This window comes from Felis catus, chromosome D1 (genome assembly GCF_018350175.1).
Source record: "Felis catus isolate Fca126 chromosome D1, F.catus_Fca126_mat1.0, whole genome shotgun sequence".
Lineage (NCBI taxonomy): Eukaryota > Metazoa > Chordata > Mammalia > Carnivora > Felidae > Felis > Felis catus.
In genome coordinates this window covers 57,901,066-57,922,001 of record NC_058377.1, presented here as the reverse complement: position 1 = coordinate 57,922,001, position 20,936 = coordinate 57,901,066, and the positions used below count along the sequence as shown (strand labels likewise).

At 40.1% G+C, this 20,936-nt stretch overlaps 1 protein-coding gene across 14 annotated transcripts in view; it reads right to left on the bottom strand.

The window, feature by feature from the left end:
- C2CD3 (C2 domain containing 3 centriole elongation regulator) overlaps positions 1-20,936 on the bottom strand; it is a 142,189-nt gene that overhangs the window by 46,160 nt on the left and 75,093 nt on the right. For 13 of the 14 annotated variants that reach the window (XM_045038750.1, XM_045038751.1, XM_045038752.1 and 10 more), the window contains 3 exons: positions 13,380-13,982; positions 10,601-10,939; positions 2,278-2,416 (listed from right to left, as the gene is read on the bottom strand). In XM_045038750.1, coding sequence (XP_044894685.1) covers positions 2,278-2,416; positions 10,601-10,939; positions 13,380-13,982 — 1,081 coding nt within the window. The remainder of the gene's footprint in view (positions 1-2,277; positions 2,417-10,600; positions 10,940-13,379; positions 13,983-20,936) is intronic. The other variant, XM_045038758.1, reaches the window with a different exon arrangement.

Sequence of the window (20,936 nt, the reverse complement as noted above, 5' to 3'; positions counted from 1 at the left end):
GTGAAGTGACTTACATAGTTTTAAATTACAAATATTTGGAAAATTCAAAAACAGGTACCATTGTTCCAGGAGATCCAGGGAAAGCCAAGAGACTTACTATCCTTCCCTAGACACCGTTGGGGAACTGAAGAGAGCCCAGTTTAACACCAATGAGAGACGTTGTGATAAAGTGAAATACTGTGTCAAAAATCTGAAGTCTAGCTCATGGTCAAAATACACATCTCTGAATTCTAGCTCTACTATTATCACTTGAGTGGCCCTGGAAACGCAGACTTTTTGAGCCCTTGTTTTCTTACCTGTTAAATTGGATAATTATTTTCTACTTATGAGGTTCCTAGAAGCATCAAGTGAAACAATTTTGTGAGAAAGCAATTGTAAACAGCACCATTACTCATTTTTCTTCTCATCTTTCCTCTGCTTCCAACAGACTATGTAACCTCCCTGGTCCACAGTCTTAACTTTAAAATGAGGTGATGGGGGCGCCTGGGTGACTCAGTTGGTTAAGTGACCGCCTCTTGATTTCGGCTCAGGTCATGATTTCATAGTTTGTGGGTTCCAGCCCTGTGTTGAGCTCTTTGCTGAGTGTAGAGACTGCTTGGGATTCTCTCTCTCCCTCTCTCTGCCACTCCCTAACTCATGCTCTTTCTCTGTCTCACACACACACAAAATAAATAAACTTAAAAAAAAGATTAACAAAAAATAAAGTGAGGGGATGAAATTAGGAAACTGTCAATGTCACTTCATCAAGTCCATAAAGTTAACTTCTGAATGAATAAATCACCTTCACTTAGAAGCTTAGCCCTCTGGCTTCCTGCCTTTTAAGGCAGATTTGATATTTTGGATGAAGTACCTGACCATTAAGGCCAGAATTTCTGTAATTTCCGGTAGCTCACCATAGATAGTACTGAGTTGTCACTGTAGTTTTAGCACCTGACTCAGGCCAGCCTCTTAAATTTCAAAACATTGAACATGTGAGCAAGTGCTGAGGCTCAGCTAGGTATGTAAATACTGTGAGAAAATAGCAGATCAGACACCATGTGGTGTAGCTACTGTTGTACTGTTGGTGAATAAGAAAGAAACTTTATAAAGACAATAGTTAACAGTAGTTATACTAGAACTCACACTTAAAAAAATTTTTTTTTTTAATGTTTATTTCTGAGAGAGAGAGAACGAGAGAGCATGAGCAGGGGAGAAGCAGAGAGAGGAAGACACAGAATCCGAAGCAGGCTCCAGGCTCCGAGCTGTCAGGACAGAGCCCGATGAGGGGCTCAAACTCATGAACTGTGAGATCATGACCTGAGCCAAAGTCAGATGCTTAACTGACTGAGCCACCCAGGCGCCCTGAGAACTCACACTTTTAATGATGATGACACAGGTGACAGAAGAAAAGGGAGGATGTGCCTTGCACTACAGCATCAGGCCTGTATGTCAGCCCCTTACCTCTGAGCCACACTCCAACATGACTGACAGGACTCCACTTCTAATTCTTTTGAGTCTTCCAAAGGAGATCTAACATTTGTTGAGTGCCTGCTATGTACCATGAGGTAATTTTCCTAAATGTCATCTAATTTGGACCTCACAATAACTCTGTAAAAATTAACCCCACTTTACAGATGAGGAATCTGAGGCTCAGAGATATAATGTAATTTGTCCACACAGCTAATGAATGACAGAGATGGGTCTGGATGCCATGTCTCTCTTGGTGCAAAGCCCAGGCTCTTTCTACTGCACCAGAAATCTTTTTCAAGAATATATAATCTGTAGTCTTTACTGAGGTTAGTTTGCTCTGCCTTCTTCACCTCTATAAATTGTGTATATTCTTCAATACTCAGTTGAATTATCTTATTTAAGAAGCCTTCCTTGAACTTCTGTGTTGGCCTAAATAATCTTTCTGAGATGCACAAGAATTCTTTTTTACTACCTTTACAGCACTTGTCACATTCTATTGTCTATTTTCCCAGGTAGACCACGAATACCTCAATAGCAGGGACTGTCTTAACCATCTTTCATTCCTAGTCCCTAGAACAAAGCGGGGCATATAAGAGGTCTTCACTGAATAATTTTTTAGTGGTACTGAGCTCAAAAGAGCTCAAAAAGAGTAAAAAAAAACCCACTGCAGTAAAATATTTAAACCATTACTAGCTGTGAATTCATAAGCACCAGAATTAAATAACTGCTTGATAAGAAAATCATTTTCCCAGTCTGCTCAATATTGTTGTGTCTCTTGAAACAAAAAGCCAATTCTAAAAGACTGATGGAATATCATAAAATACAAACCTTGACTGCTGTTGAAAATTCCAGATGGGGGAATCTGTGTTTTCAACCACGTGGGTGAAGACAGGAGATGGCTCATCAGCTGTTGCAAAGGATACACAGCAACTGGGTATCGATACTTTCCGCTCTGTCAAGGGGATCCCTGAAATGGAACACAGTAGAATGACTGACTTTACGGTGCCGGAAAGAATGTGCTGGAAGCCTCCCATTATACAGGTATAAGCAGGACCTATCTTTGGGTCTTTGCTTGAGCTATTCCCTATATCTGAAGTGTTTCCAGTATCCTTTCTGCTACTTAAACTGTCCTTTCAAGGCTCAGTTCATAAATATTCCCCAGTGAAGAATGACTTCTCCCATCAACTTCATACTTGTGGGATGATGGAAAATACTGGATTGAGAGAAAAAAGAAGAACTGCAAAAAGCCCGAGACTTAAAAGTCAGATGATCAATTATCAGTTCTGCCATATACATTCTGTGTGACTTTGAGCAAGGCTGATCTAGGCTATAGCTTCCTCAAATGGGGCATATGATACTTATACCTCCTAAGTTGTTACAAGGATTAAAAATAATATTAGGTAACTTATACACTACTTACTATGTGCCTGGTACTTTCTAATTACTATACATGTATTAGCTCATTTAGACCTTATAACCTCACACATAGGTTTATTATTATTCCCATTATATAGATAAAAAAAACTGGGGTACATAGAAAGTAAACATTTTAAGTGGTCACATGTTTATTAAATAATAGAACTGAGAGTCAAATTCAAGTATTCTGGCTCTAGAGTCCAAGCTCTCAGCCATTTTCTTCATTGCCTCTACTAGAGTTAAGAAATGTAAAACATTGAGTACTGTGCTGGTGTTAATTCTTACAAGATCAGGTCTTCAGTGTGGGACACTCAGTCATTTATTCTCTCTTAAGACAAAGTAAAATGGTTTTCTTTTCCTCCTTCCTAGGAGAATAACAGCATATAAGGGTAAATTTGAATGAGGGGACTGTAAGGAGGCAAGGTGAAGGCTTTAAGGCCCTTCATTTACATTCAAAATCCAAACACAGAAATGACAATGTGTATTTTTCACATTTTGCCAGGCTGTGTTCCAGCCCTTATGAGGACCTACAGCAGAAGTTTTTCTTCAGTCATCTCAGTTTACCCAAAAGATGATTCTCTGTTTTATAGAAGCTGACAAATGTTGGTAGGGGAATGTGAAGTCCACACAAGGAGGATGAATGTCCTGAATTACATTCATTACAAAGTCAACCTTATAGTTGTGATACGTAGAGAGCAGACTTTTCATATAAGATCTCAATAGGCTGCCTAAACCTACTTACCTAAACTGCTATTCAAAGAAATAGTTATTTGTGGAGGACACAATTTAAGTTAGAAAATGTAACATTAAAATTTTTAATTTATTTATGAGGAAAAAAAACAACAAAAATGAAGATAGTTGGTGATACTAGATAGTCTATAAATGAACTAACAAGATAACCACTAGCCACAAGTGGCTATTTAACTTTAAATTAAATTCATGAAAATATAGATGAAAAATTCAGTTTCTCAGTTGCACTGGCCACATTTCAAGTGCTCAATTGCCACATGTGGCTACTGGCCACCATACTGGACAATAAAGATACAGAACATCTCCATCACAGTACAGAGTTCTTTTGGACAGTGCTGAGTAATTGAGACTCTGTATAATATAGAGTCTATGTATTCCACAAGATCACTTTCAGCTCTGAATCTCTGCTATGAATCTTAGGATTACAGATGAAGGAAAGAAAAAAGAAGAAGAAGTGTGTCTTAAACATAACTTAAGCAACCCAGAGGAACAAAAAACTCACATTATCACTACTACCACAGAGCCTCCCAGCATCCAAGATATAAAATGGCTTCAGTGCGTTCTGTTTCCTACAACTGAACACTCCCTGACACAGCTGCTCTCTCTTTCTCCCACTTTCCTTAGAAAGTCTCAAGCTTTTCAATTGATTTCTTCCAATAAAATGTCATAAATCCTCACAGTGAGGGAGAGAGAATCTGCCTCTATGTTGGCAGTTCCCACAAAATCCTGTGATAATCTGTGTCTGGGTTTTCCTCACTAAACTCAGAGTTCCCTGAATGCATGGAGAGGACCCAAGGCCCTTATTAAAGGTTTGCAGTCTCGCCTCTACCTCTGTGTACAGACACTTGCCAGGGTTGGAGAGAGAAGCTGCCTTATCTGCTTGCAGCATGCACACACCAGCAGAGGACAACAACATCTGCTCCGGAAAGCTCTGAGAGATCAGCAGAGAGGGCCAGTTATGGTTCTGAGAGGCAGGACCCTAGGTTCCTGTGTACTCTGCCACTAATTTACCATGACATGAGTACTTCATTCTGGCTCTCTGGGTATCAGTTTCCTCACCTGGAACATGTACTCCCAAAACACTTCTTGCAATACACTTATGATTCCAAATGTCTACTAGTACTGCTCAGAACGCTCTCATACCACCCACCCCACCCCATCCCTTTTAAACGTCTGTTAGTTTTGAAGATGGTTTATCTGCTAAAGGCCTCGAAATAAAACTACTGCTTTGATTTTGGAAGAAAACTGCTTCTTACTCAATCTTGAATAGAAATACTCCTTTCAGCCAAACAGCAGGTGACAAATTACTTGAGAAAGCAGGTCTATCAGGTTTCCCTGGCTCTCTCCTTATGGGTAGAAATTCAGGTGGGCCTGTTTACATATCTGGAAAAGGTCAAGTTCTGAAACACTTTTTTGGAGGCAGCCTAGAAGAAAGCCACTATACCTCCCACAGGTTGGGACACACATCAAGAGCAGTTAAGGGGACTTGAGATGAACCAGTTTTACCGTTTTCCCTTGATTTCCTGTGTTTTATGTAAATATATGCATCAATAAAGATATAATCGTTTCACAGAGATTAAAATAACAACCCCTTATATTCGGGTAACACCTTATAGCTTACAAATCTTTCTTATATATGAAACTTATGCTCATAACATACCTGAAAATCCCACAAGATAGGTGCCTCTATCCTTATTTCACAAATAAGGCAACCAGGGAACAGAGAGGTAAAGTGGCTTGCTCATCACGAACCTGGTTAACTAGGATTTGGAAGACCCAGCCAGGTTTCAGGGCTCCTACTCCAGGGTTTTGTCATTGCAATAGTTCTAATTAGCTCTATTTGGTTAAGAGCTCTCTCTCTGGCCTGGAATGAATGCATGGAAACCTTCCCCTCAAGCGATGCCCAAATTTGTATATTAACAAAAACTGAGTGCAGTTTCATTAAGTCAATGTTAACGGACACTTCCTCTCTGTCACATGTGCCCACGTGGGTCAGGTTTGATTCCTGATCTGGGGGAAACAGACACAAACAAAATAAGAGAAAGACTATACCAAAAGCGCAGGTAGCTGTGGGAACCCAGAGGGGCTCCTAACCCTGCCTGGGTAGGTTAAAAAGAGCCTCTAAAGGCTGATGATACTGTAGATAATTTTTGTTTCTACTGAGTATAGCTTAGATTACCCCAAATAATTTTACCTCTCTGTTCCTCAGTGCCTTATTTATAAAACAGGGCCAGCAATAACCTGTTTGTCTAGTAAAAGAATACAAATCTGAAGAGTACTGAAGCTGATTCATAAAGAAAGGATCTCAGAGCTTTCTTTAACAAAAGTATTCAAGAAGCTCTTTTAGAGGTGCCTGGGTGGCTCAGTCAGTTGAGTGTCTGACTCTTGATTTTGGCTCGGGTCATGATCCCAGAGTTGTGGGAGTGAGCCCTGCATTGGGCTCCATGCTGAACGTGGGCCTGCTTAGGCTTCTTTCTCCTTCCTCACCTCTGCTCCTCTCCCCTGCTTATGTGCACTCTCTTTCTCTCTCAAATTAAAAAAAAAAAAAGGTCTTTTATTTTCAGAACCAGGACCACAGTGGAGACCACAGAAAGTTCAAAGCTGCTTTATGTTTAAGCTCTACTGAGGCTAATTCAGGGCTGTTTTTGAACCTTCTGCATGCAGCCTTGCATGCAAAATGATTTTCACAAAAGCTTGGGAAATTATAGCTGAATCAGAGAGTATGGCATGAGTTGCCCTCAGCACTATGTTTTTAGATGATAAGAGCTAAAGGGAATCTTAGACATGAACGTGTATGGCCATCACATTTCATGGCTGAGGAGAAGAGAAATGCATTTGCTCAAAGTCACAAAGCAAGTTAATGACTTAGCTAGGGCCAGAACCCAGTCCTCTGACTCCCATTACAGAACTCTATTACATCATCATCTGGAAGGCACATTTCAGAGAGGTGGTGGGCAGGTCTGTATTTCTCAGGACCAAACACAGTGCCTGACTGACACATAAACTTTGTGGGAGGAAAGAATATATGGGTCTGTCACTGAGGGTAGAATCAAGAGACAACAGAGACCTCTGAAAATCAGATATCCACCCTGATGAGTGCTCTGCCCTGGATAAACAGAGGCCAAATAACAAGTGATTTATAGATTTGTAATTCATGCCAAAAATGTTGGAGGTGTTATGTGTCATATTCACAAACAAGAGGACATTAGTACATTTGCTTAGCTACCTCATGAAGATCAGGGTGCTGGGATACAGAAATAAACACACAGTCCCTGTCCCAAAGAACAGACAGCTAATGGGGAGACACATTTATAGACATCTTCAGCGCAGACTGATATATAATATGAAGAAAGACAACTGTGTGGGAGTGGGGGTGGTGGTATGGGGGAGTTTGGGAAATCTAGAGGGAGGTTTTGTGCTAAGAGAGGTGGTCAGTAGGCTTCAAAGTGTTGGTGTCATTTAGTCTATCTTGAAGGATGAGGCCTAAGTTTGTTGAAAAGGAGAGAAAAAAAGGCATTCTAGGAAGAGAAAAGAGCATGGTCAAAGGCTTGGTAGTAGGAGAGAGAATGGTGCATTGGCAAAAAAACTGTTGACTGTAAGAAATGGTGCAAGATGAGGCTGGAAAGACTGATTAGGCCACGTGGGCAGCACTTTGTGTTCTATGTCACTGAGAGTGCAAGTGATACGAAGCCAACAAAGTATTTTAAGTTGAGAGAGGTCATATTTGTTGACAAGACATATAACCTCAACAGCAGAATGAAAAAGATACTGAAAGAAAACACTGGAAGCAGCAACCATTAAAAGGGCTATCCCATTAGTCCATGTTTCTGAAGCCTGAACAAGCAATGTGGCACTGAGAATGGAGAAGAGGTGACAGAAATTTTCTGTGTAAGAGGCCACGATCCTATACCCTGTATAGGACACAGTGGAATAAATATATTAATCCTGTGACTTATCCTCTGTTAAATTCCCCATAAGCAACATTGCTGCAGGGGAGGCAAAGTAGGAAATCAGAGAAGGTGTTAAGAAGAGGGCATTTGACCAAGGCCTCAGATTCATCTACCTCCCCACTTAACAAACATGTACTGCTGCTTATGTGTCAGATGCAGTTTTAGGTGTTGGGGATTTAGCATAAATAAAACAAAACAAAGAAAAATCCCTGTTTCTGTAGGACTTATATTCTTCTAGAAAAGACAGAAAGTAAACAAAACACACTGTTAAAGGCTGTAGACAAAAATAAAGCAGGGAAGGGGCGCCTGGGTGGCTCAGTCGGTTGGGCGTCCGACTTCGGCTCAGGTCATGATCTCGCAGTTCGTGGGTTCAAGCCCCGTGTCGGGCTCTGTGCTGACGGAGAGCCTGGAGCCTGCTTCGGATTCTGTGTCTCCTTCTCTCTCTGACCCTCCCCCGTTCATGCTCTGTCTCTCTCTGTCTCAAAAATAAATAAACGTTAAAAAATAAATAAATAAAGCAGGGAAGAGGGATAGAAAATGTTGGGGAGGGGCTACAATTTTAGATAGGTGGTCAGGGAAGGCCTTCTGAGACAAAGTTATTTCAATAAAGACAAACCAGGAGTTAAGAATATATCAAGCAGAGGAACATCAGATCCAAAGGCCTCCAGGCAGGAGTCTGTCTATATTCCAGAAAAAGCAAAGGTGGCGGGAGGGGGGGGGGGGTGAGCAGCATGGCTGGAACAGGGTGAATGTGGAGAAGAGCAGGATACCAGCTGGAACTTGGTAGCTGGGGAAGGGGAGAAAGGAATTCAGGCTGAGAAAGGTGTGTGAACAAAGGCCCAGGGAATAGCTTGCTGTTTGTTGTGATGCAACACAAAGGAAGCCAAACACTACTGGAAGAAAATCACCATTGTGTCATCCACAGTCACTCTAAAATCATGTCAGTTAGTCTTAGTGGAGCCCTTGCTGCTGCTCAGCAATTTTCTTATCTATTTCTTCATGATTCCCATAACTCCCCTGCAATGACTAGCCAAAAGAGGATCCAGTCAGAGGATAAAGTGCTGATATTATCCCCCATGCCCTCTCTAAGCAAGCCCAGAATATACACTTTCCTACTTTAATACCTTTGTTTAAGTTGAAATATCTACCTGGAGTTTTATCTCCACCTTTCTGAAATCCTATTCATTCTAAAAACTTCTCTTGATTTCTCAGACATATCTCATCTCTCTGTTTTTAAACTCTCTAATTTTTAAAAAAATCTTTACTTATTTATTTTTGAGAGAGAGGGAGAGAGAGAGAATGAGCATGCGCGTACACATGAACAAGGGAGGGGTAGAGAGAGAGGGACACAGAATCCGAAGCAGGCTCCAGGCTCCAAGCTGTCCGCACAAATCTCAACCTGAGGCTTGAACCCACAAACTGTGAGATCATAACCTGAACCAAATTCAGACATTCAACTGACTGAGCCACCCAGATGCCCCTCTAAACTTTCTAAATTCTATATATTATAGAGTTCTTTTGGCCTTCAGAACATTTTGCTTTATATATCATTAACTGTGTAGTTGCCAGTCTTCTTAACGGGGATATGGGCTCTCAGAGGACAGAAACTATGTGTCATCTGCTCTGCCCTCTCTGTACCTGGCACTGGCCCAGCAGAGATTTACTACTTGCTGAATTGAACTGCCATTCTTGCAATGTAAGCATAGCACTGGGCATGCAATACATACCCACCCTGGACTAGAGTGACTGGTAAACATAGTGTAGGCAGGATTAACTGGCAAACACAGCCATATCTCAGGCAGAATGGTATACAGGAAAGAGCATGGGCTTCAGATCCAGACATAGCTGGACTCAAATCGTGGCTTCCCAGAGTTTATTAACTGTGTAACTCATGTCACTTTAACTTCTTGATCTTTAGAAAATGGGTAGGTACTGCAATCTATTCACACCATAACTGCACTTGTTGTAAGGATTAAATGAGATAATTATTGTGCAAAAATGAGAATAGAACTTGATAGAAGGAGATGCTCAATAAATTATCGTCAAATTACCTTCCCAAGTCATATTTTAAAAATGGAACTTATCTAATAGAAAAGTTGTAAGTATATTTGTATTGTCTTGTATTTGTACTTGTATCACTTTTTGCAATATAGGCACCCCACCCTAAAATGGAACGTAACTCATACCTCTGTATTTTAAAGTCTATTTTCAATGCAATAACAATAACAAAACAATTCTTAAAAAAAATTAAAGTTTTTTGTGCTTTCCTTAATTCAGTTTTTATATAATATACTTGCCAAAAATAGGCTGCTTTGGTGGGTCAGTAAAAAAGCAAAAATTATTTCCTGGTTTTGTGATTCAAATGGGATCTCAGTATCTCTAATATAGCAAAGCAAGGACTGTACTTGGAGAAGACTTTGTCCTGAGATAAAACATTTCAAGGTGATTTCTATTGTTGACAACATCACAGGTACTGTTAATATTACAAGTGACTATTGCCAACTATTGCCTATGTTCACAATCACAGGAAATGTTAAGTTTTAGTTTGAGGGTAATAAAATTCAGATGTAATCATTTTCCTTTTCAAGTTCACCAACCTGACTTTTATCCTTGGAGCCTTTGGGGGGTTTAGCCATGCAGTGTTAAGAACTCTTGGCCCCAAGTGCATAATGAAGAGGACCTGAGTTGGTAGCAATGGAAAGAAAAAAAGAGTCCTAAGAGAAATTTAAGAGATAATACAACAATTTAATGGATTTGATGATTTGATGGTGGATAAGGGAAAGAGAAGTATCTAAGCTGACAGGTTTCTGGACTGGGGAATTAATGATATGCAAAATTAATAAAACTGGCAAGGTCCACTTAAGTTCAGAAAGGCTCTCATGTTGCTTAAACCTGTAGGCTTGAGAAATATCAAAATTACTGATTAAGATGGTTAACAGTTATTACAGATTCTGTCATGATTTGAAAGATTGTGAAGATAGGACCATGGCCTGAGGTGTCAGATAGATGTTCCTGGAAAAGTAAGTAGGGCATACCTTTTAAGCTCAAATGCATCGCTCTTTCTACCAGGATACTAACTGCAAAAGTTCCATCCAACTCATCTGGGCCCTCCTGGGCTGGGCAGACTTCCCCTGTGGTGGTGTTGCATGGGACTTGGGTGGAGGCAGGAGACTTCTGGTGGTCAGGTGATGGAGAGCGCTGGATCTCATCATGCCTTCTGGGGAACTGCTCAGACTCACTGTGGCTGCTGCAGTCCACAGAATCCAGTTCATGAGCAGGCCCAGGGTGTGGGGAAGGAGAGGAAAGAACCACGTGAACTCGCAAGGCAGCTCCTGAGAGGTTGGAAGCATTTCGTCCAAACAGAGGATACACACCTGCAAGAGGATGGAGGAGAATAAGCCCAAACAAGCAGGAACCAAGAACACCCTCTAACCTTGGAGGAGATGACTGAGAGTGCTTGTGGTCCTCTCTCCTTTGACAGGCCTACATGCCCCAACAAACCAGTCTGTAAAAGAAAGTATGAACCTAGTATTCCTTCCTTTCTTCCCAGCACACACACTACCTCCATTAATGGAAAGTAGTGAGAGCTTGGATTTGAAGTCACAGCCAAATGACTACCAGGCAGAGCTGTTGTGGAACAGATTTAGGTGCTGGGGGCGAGCAGACTTAGATGACCTCTGAAGCCTCTTGAAAGTAAGATTTTTTTATTAAAGCAGGAGTGGCCTGTCTTCTCTTCCACATGTCCTTACTGGCCCTTGTCCTTAGGCCTTCTCCTTAGGAAGCTGTCCTGGTGCTCAATTTAGCCTGTTTCAACAACTAAATATGTTCTGGCAGTAGCCCTGAAGATCATTTGGAAGTGAAGTAGGAGGTGGAGGCAAAGGAGGCAAGAAAGAAAATTAGAGGAATTAGTACTTGAGTGTTTTTCACGTGCTAGAATCTGAGGGGTTAGGTAACCCACCAACATGACTTTTTCAAAAAGTGGTAGATTTAAACCCAGGGATCTGAACTTATAGACTTCTTGGATATTAAAATGAGATTTAATTATAAAGCAGAAGGCACTATGAATTCTTTCAGAATCTCAAAGATTGCTTCATTAGACTCATTTCAATTCAGGAAAATGGAGCTATTTGATTCACAGAAAGCAGCAAGATGGAACTTTCCATGTTCTTTTTATTTTTGTTTTTAAGTAACCTCTTTTCTTCTGATGCAATGTGTGAATTATCATCATTATCACAAGGAGAAAGTAAGGGTGATAGGAGGGGAGTCATCTAAAAACAACATAGCCAAATCCTTACCCCAAGAAACTTAACAGTTACTTGGAAGGCCGGTTGGAAGAATGACTGGATGGACTGCTTGACTCATCCAACAAATACATCAAATGCCACACCTTGTACAAAGCCCCTTCCCAAGAGGATAAAAAGCTTAGACTGAAGGGATGTGGAGAAGCATGAGAGAAATGGACAATCTGAAAAGTTAAATCCTGCCTTTGGTATCACTCAGTAAAAAGAGGTACTTGTGCTTGAGTTTGATCCCTAAATGTTTATTCAGTGTTCCAGACCTACTTTCTTCAGCACAGTGAAGTTAAAAGCCTATCTTTACAAACTTTAGTTCAGGTGAGCTTTGCTTACTTCAAATACTTTTTCTGCATGCTCCCTGAAGTGACTCTAGGCTTGCCCAGAAAATAGGGCACATGGCATTTAATGAGGTGCTCAGCAGAGCCAGAATTACACCTGCTGGGTCCAGAGAGAACCAGAGAATCCGGAATTATCACCCAGATACTCAGTTCTCCTTCTTTAGCTTGGGCCACTTGTTCAACAACAGGGTTTAGAGCACAAGGCTAATAGAGCTAAAATAGGGTTGTGACTCAGTTTCTTTAGCTGTATAGTGAAGAAAATAACAACTAACCTTACAAGGAGTGTCCCAAAGAAAAAATATCATGTTTATAAAGAATCTAGTCTGCTCATTATAGTTACTAGACTTATTTTTCTAAATGGCAAAACTGTCCCTCCTCTATTCAGACCCCATTGAAACAGCTTTCCATAGCTCTCAGAAAAACATACAGTACTCTTGTTTGCTTTTCTAGCTTCGTCTCCTATCATCTCCCATCCTATATATCTTATGATCCAGCAGTACCAAATTACTTACAATGCCTAAAGGGTGTCAAACTGCTTCATGCCTCTGCACCTTCACAGGCTATTTTCTTGTTCAGAATATTATTCCCCCCCCCCTTTTCTTGGCTTATTCCTAAGTCCTTTGAAACTCAGTTCAAGGGTCATTTCCACTGAGGTATCATCCTTGAACCAAAGAGATATTGCATCCCTGTGCTCCATAATACCACTGAGAATACCTTTTCATAGTTCTTCACTGTAAATGTTTATTTACTACTCTATTCTCTCACTATTTCTTATTCATCTTGAACTCCCAGGGCCAAGTATATGTATCAAGTACTGAACAAAAGTTGAAAAGAAAGCATCTAGCACATAATGCCACTTGTAAAATGTTACCTTTTTCCTTTCTGCCTTGTGAACTAGTTTAATACCATGAAGATTTTCTTTATGATTTCAAGATATGCTGACCAGACAGGGAGGATATCCTAGTCTCATTAGCAGGGATGTTTTTCAGAGTATTTAAAAAACGAGCATTCTAGATTATCATATAGGCTCTTATACATTTTTTTTAAGGTAGTCCCCTAAGTTCACCCATTTTTATTTCACACTTACTGACTGAGAACAATATTCTAGGGAGTATATCACATAGTGCTTGTCATAGAGCAGGTACTCAAACCACAACAGCTGAGGATACTTCCTCACTTACCACTGACAGTTAATGTCCTTGCTGACCTCTCCCCAAGTCTGACCAGGTCCACATAGGCTGAGCCAATCCAACTGTCTGTCTGGTGGGGCCTCTCCACACTGTCATTGCCATAAGCCCGCCACACTTGGACCTCTAACCTCTCTTCCCTGAAATACCAAAGCAGTGACGGGCCCCTATTGACTTCTGCTCTTTTGGATGCCTTGAAAGTAACCATGACCTGCTTTTTGTTTGGAGATTCTTTAGGCTTCTTGAGAGGGGTCCAGAAGGCTTCATGATCATAAAATTTGTAGCGGAGGTAGCAGTGTATGTTCTTATGAATGTGCTTTTGGCCGGCAAGAAGCACACAATGGATGGGCAGCCAGAGCCTTGGGGTGGATATGGTGACAGTGGCTGGCTCCTCTTCATCCATCGTGACAAGATTCTTCAGGTTATTCTCAAAGCTCCAGCCCAATAGCTCAGCAGCTTCCAACACCCGCTCTCTATCTCCAGGATGTGTGAAGGAAACTGAAAGTTCTAGGCCACCCACAATCTTCTGCATGAGCTCCAAACAGTGAGGCAGGGCCCCATCTTCTGGTAAAATGATAGGATACCATCCTGTGATCCCTTATGGAAAAAAATAAGATTTTCAATTATTGTTTTAAGGATAAAAAGATATACCCACTTCCTACTTCAGAGCCACCATCACCTTGGCCCAAGACAGAAAAGAAAACATATCCACAGAGCACTGGAGTTTGTTTTATCTGATTACTGAAAGACAATGTGATCAGATGGAAGAACAAAGGCTAGGAGTTGGAAGACCTGAGTTCTCTCCTAGGCTCATCTCAAAACTAGTAGTTCAGTCTAGGTAAGCCATTAATTTCTCTCAGCCTTGGTTTCCTTACCTGACAAATGGGAAAATTAGTGCTAACCTTACACATCAGACAAAGTTGTTTAATCATCAAATGAGATAATGGTTTTGGAAGAGTTTGAAAGAAGTGCTACAAAAAATGTGAAATGGAGGGGTTGGAAGATGGCAGCCAAGTAGGAGGACCCTGGCTTGCTTTGTCCCATGAATAAACTAGATAACTATCAAATCATCCTAAATACCCCAGAAATTGACCTGAAGACTGGTAGAACAAACTTCACAACTAAAGGGAGAGAAGAGGCCACATCGAAGAAGGTAGGTAGCGTTGGGGACATAGTTTGGGAAAGAAACTATTGCCGTTGTGGTGGGGGGAGAGCCATGGTCACATGGAAGGGAGATAGGTTAGCACAGGGGAGTTCATGGGGGAAATGAATCCCCATAGCAATTGGCTTGGAAGACAAGAGGGGCTGAATTTCCTGAGTTCCTGTAATGAGTGGGGCTTAAAGCCTGGAGTTTGAAAGGTCAGCATGCTTGGCTCTGATAGAGCCTAGAGGGCACTGGGGCTGCTCTTGGAGAGGAGGTAGGCAAACAGCCTGGGAACACAGTGTGGGAACATACACTAGGGCACACAGTGGGAAAGTTATTTGCTCACTTCAGAGAGTGTCCCAGAGAGACAGAGAGATAGTGTTCACAAAGAGACGCCTCTGGAACGAGAAGTTGGCTGGTGTCATTTACATTCCCCACCCCTCAGCATAAGCACAGGGAACCAACGCAGTGCTGACACTCATTACCTAACTTGCTTACACCAAGCCCCACACCCCCTGCTTTGGTGCAACTGTCCCTCCCAGTCATGCTTGCCTTAGTCCCAGCACCACAGGCCCCCTGCCCCAGAAGACTAGCCCAAATCTCTGCTCACAATGTGTTTCCCGATGTGGGAGTTTTGTGGAGGCTGGGTTCCTGTGGGGTGGCAGTGGTGACAGGTTTCATTTCACACATAGACCAGAGCACACCTAGTTAAAATGCACACCACCTTCAGGCCAGGGACCAAACACTGCCCACAAACGGCAAAGAGAGCCTCTGCAGACAACTGGCCTGAAGGATAAAGTGACCAGGAAAAAACAGGAGAGCACACGCAGCATTATTGGAGACACTCCTGGAAGTGCCAAGCCATGGGGAACAGGAGTAGCAATACTTACATTGGGCAAAATTATATTGGACATTACTCCACAGGACACTACAGGACCTCTTCTTCACAAGATCATGACCCTCAAGAACAGGAGATGTGGCTGACTTTCCCAACACACAGAAACAGGCACAGTGACTTAGACAAAATGAGAAGACAGAGAAATTTATCCCAAATGAAAGAACAGGACAAGGCCATGGCTGGAGATCTAAGAGAGACAGATATAAATAACATTCCTGATAGAGAATATATAGTAATGGTCATAAAAATACTCACTGGAGTCGAGAAATGAGTGGAACACATGAGTGAGACCTTCCTTAACACAAAGATAAGAACATAGCAGAAGCTCAAGAAGTAGAGGAACAAATTTATGACCCAGAAGACAGAATAATGGAAAGAAATAAAACTGAACAAAACAGAGGAAAAAAGAATTATGCAAAGTGAGAACAGACTTAGGGAACTCAATGACTCCATCAAATGTAGTAGCATTCATATTACAGAAGTCCCAGGATAATAAGAGAGAGGGGGGGGGGGGCAGAAAATTTATTTGAAGAAATAATGGCTGAAAACTTCTATAAATCTGGGGAAGAAAATAGATATCCAGATCCAGGAGGCACAGAGAACTCCCAACAAAATCAACATAAGCAAACTCACACCAAGACATATTGGAATTAAATTGGCAAAATATAGTGATAAAGAAAAAAATTTTAAAGCATTAAGACAAAAGAAGACAGTAACTTACAAGGAAAAACCCATAAGGCTAACAGGATTTTTCAGCAGAAACTTTCCAAGCCAGAGGGAGTGGCACAACATATTCAAGTGCTGAGGGGAAAACTCTGCAGCCAAGAATACTCTATCCAGCAAGGCTATCATTCATAACACAAGGAGATATAAAGAGTTTCCCAAACTAAAACTAAAGGAGTTCATAACCGCTAAACCAGTTCTGTAAGAAATATTAAAGGGGACTCTTTGAGGAAAGAAGAAACCAAAAGTGACAGTATAAAGGTAGGAAACACAAGAGCCATAAAAATGGATGTTTCTGTAAAAAATCAGTCAAAGAACTCATAAATTAAAAGGATATAAAATATAACAACATATACCTAAAATGTGCAGAAGAGAGGAGTCAACAATGGGTTCAAACTTAAATGACCATCAACTTAAGATAGACTGCTATATGCAGAAGAGGTGATACGAAAACCTAATGGTAACCATATATCAAAAACCACTAATAAATATGCAAAGAATAAACAGAAAGAAGTCCAAATATATCATTAAGGAAAATCATCAACCATGAAAGAGAGAAAGATAGAATCAGAGGAAATCTTCAGAAACAACCATAAAACAAATAATAAAATGACAATAAATACACATCTATCATAATTATTTTCAATGTAAATAGACTAAACATTCCAATCAAAATACACAGGGTAATAGAATAGATAAAAAAACAAGACTCATCTATATACTGCCTACAAGAGACTCACATTAAACCTAAAGACACCTGAGGATTGAGGTGATGGAGTGAGGGGATGGAGAAACATCTATAAGGCAAATGGATATCAAAAGAAAGCCAGAGTAGCAATACTTATATGAGACAAAATAGACTTTAAAACAAACTGTAACAAGAGACAACGAAGGACACCATATAATAATAAAGGGGATAATCCAACAAGAAGATATAACAAGTATAAATATTTATGCACCCAGAGGCACCTGGATGGCTAGGTTGGTTAAGCACCCAACTCTTCATTTAGGCTCAGGTCATGATCTCACAGTTTGTTGAGATTGAGCCCTGTGTCAGGCTCCACGCTAAGCGTGAAGTCTGCTTGGGAGTCTGTCTCTCCTTCTCTCTCTCTCTGCCCCTCCCTTGCTCATGTGTAATTTCTTTCCCTCTCTCTCAAAATAAATAAACATTAAAAAATATTTATGGATCCAAATACATAAAACAGTTAATACCAGACATAAAGGAAACAATCGGTAATAATACAATAATACTAGCAGACTTTAATACCTTACTTACATCAAGGGATAGATCATCTAAACAGAAAATCAATAAGGAAACAGTGGCTTTGAATGACCCACTGGAACAGATGGATTTAACAGATATATTCAGAACATTCCATCCTAAAACAGCAGAACACACATTCTTTTCAAGTACACATAGAACATTCTCCAGAACAGATCACATATTAACCCACAAAACAAGCCTCAACAAATTCAAGAAGATGGAAGTCATACTATGCATCTTTTCTGACCACAACTTATGAAACTAGAAGTCAACCACAAGAAAAAATCTACAAAGAGGACAAATATATGCAGGTTAAACAACATGAAGTGTTAATAAACAATGAAGCGTTCAACTAGAAAATAAAAGAAGAAATAAAAAAGTACACGGAAACAAATGAAAATGAAAATACAATGGTCTGAAATCTTGGGATGCAGCAAAAGCAGTTCTAAGAGGGAAGTTTATAGCAAGTGAGGGCTACCTCATGAAGTAAGAAAAAAATCTCAAATAAACAACTTACCCTCACACCTAAAGGAGCTAGAAAAATAACAATAAAGAAAATCTAAAATCACTAAAAGGAAATAACAAAGATTAGAAGAGAAATAAATGATATTGAAACCAAAAAAAAAAAAAAAAAGAGAGAAAGAACAATGAAACCAGGGGCTAGTTCTCTGAAAAAAATCAACAAAATTGATAAACCTCTAGCCAAACTGATCAAGAAAAAAAAGGGAACTCAAATAAATAAAATCACAAATGAGAGAAGAGATAATAACTAACACCACAGAAATACAATTTTGAGAATATCATGAAAAACTATATATCAACAAATTAGATAACCTAGAAATGGATATATTCTTAGAAACATATAAATGACCAAAACTGAGAAAGAAATAGAAAATATGAAGAGACTGATAACCAGTGAAGAAACTGAATCAGTAATCAAAAAACTCCCAACAAACCAAAGTCCAGGACCAGATGGCTTCCAGGTGAATTCTACCAAACATTTAAAGAAGAGTTAATAATATTCTTCTCAAACTAATCCAAAAAATAGAAGAGGAAGGAAAACTTCCAAATTTATTCTGTGAGGCCAGCATTACCCTGATACCGAAACCTGATGAAGGCACCACAATAAAAAGAAAACTACAGGCCAATATCCCTGATGAATACAGATACAAAAATCTTCAAAAATTCTAGCAAACTGAATCCAAGAGTACATTAGAAAAAATCATTCACCACCATCAAGTGGGATTTATTCCTGGTTTTCAAGGGTGGTTCAATATCTGCAAATCAATCAATGTGATACATCATATCAGTAACAGAAAGGCTAAGAACCATATGATCCTATCAATAGGTGCAGAAATAACCATGTGATAAAGTACAACATCCATTCATGATAAACCCTCAACAAAGTACGTTTACAAGGAACATAATTCAGCATAATAAAGGTCACTTAGAAAAGCCCTCAGCTGGGGCGCCTGGGTGGCTTGGTCGGTTAAGCGGTTAAGCGACTGACTTTGGCTCAGGTCATGATCTCACGGTCTGTGAGTTCGAGCCCCGCGTCGGGCTCTGGGCTGACAGCTCAGAGCCTGGAGCCTGTTTCAGATTCTGTGTCTCCCTCTCTCTCTGCCCCTCCCCTGTTCATGCTGTCTCTCTCTGTCTCAAAAATAAATAAACGTTAAAAAAAAAAAAAAAAAAAAAAAAAAGCCCTCAGCTAACATCATCCTTACTGGGGGAAAAACGGAGAGCTTTTCCCCTAAGGTCAGGAACAAGACAAGGATGTCCACTCTCACCACTTTTATTCAACATAGTACTGGAAGTCCTAGCCATGACAAGTACACAACAAAAAGGAATAAAACACATCCAAATTGCTAAAGAAGAAGGAAAATTTTCACTATTTGTAGATGACATGATATTATACATTAGAAAACCAGAAAGACTCCACCAAAAAACTGTTAGAGCTAATAAACTAATTCAATAACTTTGTAGGATACAGGATAGATGTATAAAATCTATTGTATTTTAATACACCAGTAATGAAGCAGCAGAAAGAGAAATTAAGAAAACAATCCTAATTATAATTGCACCAAAAATACCTAGCATAAGATACCTATGAAAAAACCCAGCCAAAGAGGTGAATGACCTGTACTCTGAAAACTAAAATACTGATGAAAGAAACTGAAGACAACACAAAGAAATGGAAAGACATTCCATGTTCATGAACTGAAAGAATATTGTCAAAATGTCGATACTACCCAAAGCAATCTACATATTCAATGCTATCCCTATCAAAGTAACACCAGCATTATTCACAGAGCTAGAACAAACAATCCTAAAATTTGTATGGAACCAGAAAAGACCCCAAATAGCCAAAGCAATCTTGAAAAAGAAAACTAAGGCTGCAGGCATCACAATCCCAGACTTCAAAATGTATTACAAAGTATGGTACTGTCACAAAAACAGATACTCAGATCAATGGAACAGAATAGAGAACTCAGAAATGGATCCACAAACATATGAACAACTAATCTTTGACAAAGCAGGAAAGAATATCCAATGGAATAAAGACAGTCTCTTTAGCAAATGGTGCTGGGAAAACTGGACAGCGACAGGCAGAAAAATGAATCTAGACCACTTTCTTACACCATACACAAAAATAAGCTCAAATGTAAGACAGGAAGCCATCAAAATCCTAGAGGAGAAAGCAGGCAAAAGCCTCTTTGACCTCAGCCACAGCAACTTCTTTCTCAACATGTCTCTGGAGGCAAGGGAAACAAAACCAAAAATGAACTATAGAGGCCTCATCAAAATAAAAAGCTTCTGCACAGTGAAGGAAGCAATCAGCAAAACTAAAAGGCAACCGAAGGAATGGGAAAAGATATTTGCAAATGACATATCAGATATAGCGTTAGTATCCAAAATCTATAAAGAACGTATCAAACTCAACACCCAAAAAAACCAAATAATCCAGTGAAGAAATGGGCAAAAGACATGAATAGACGCTTCTCCAAAGAAGACATCCAGATGGCCAACTGACACATGAAAACATGCTCAACATCCCTCAACATCAGGGAAATACAAATCAAAACCACAATGAGATACCACCTCACACCTGTCGGAATGGCTAACATTAACAACTCAAGCAACAACAGATGTTGGCAAGGATGTGGAGAAAGAGGATCTCTTTTGCACTGCTCGTGGGAATGCAAACTGGTGCAGCCACTCTGGAAAACAGTATGGAGGTTCCTCAAAAAATTAGAAATAGAACTACCCTACAACCCAGCAATTGCACTACTAGGTATTTATCCAAGGAATACAGGAGTGCTGTTTCAAAGGGGCACATGCATCGCAATGTTTATAGCAGCGCTATCAACAATATTGAAAGTATGGAAAGAGCCCAAATGTCCACTGACAGATGAATGGATAAAGATGATGTGGTATATATATACATATATATACATACACACACACATACATACAATGGAGTATTACTCAGCAATCAAAAAGAATGAAATCTTGCCATTTGCA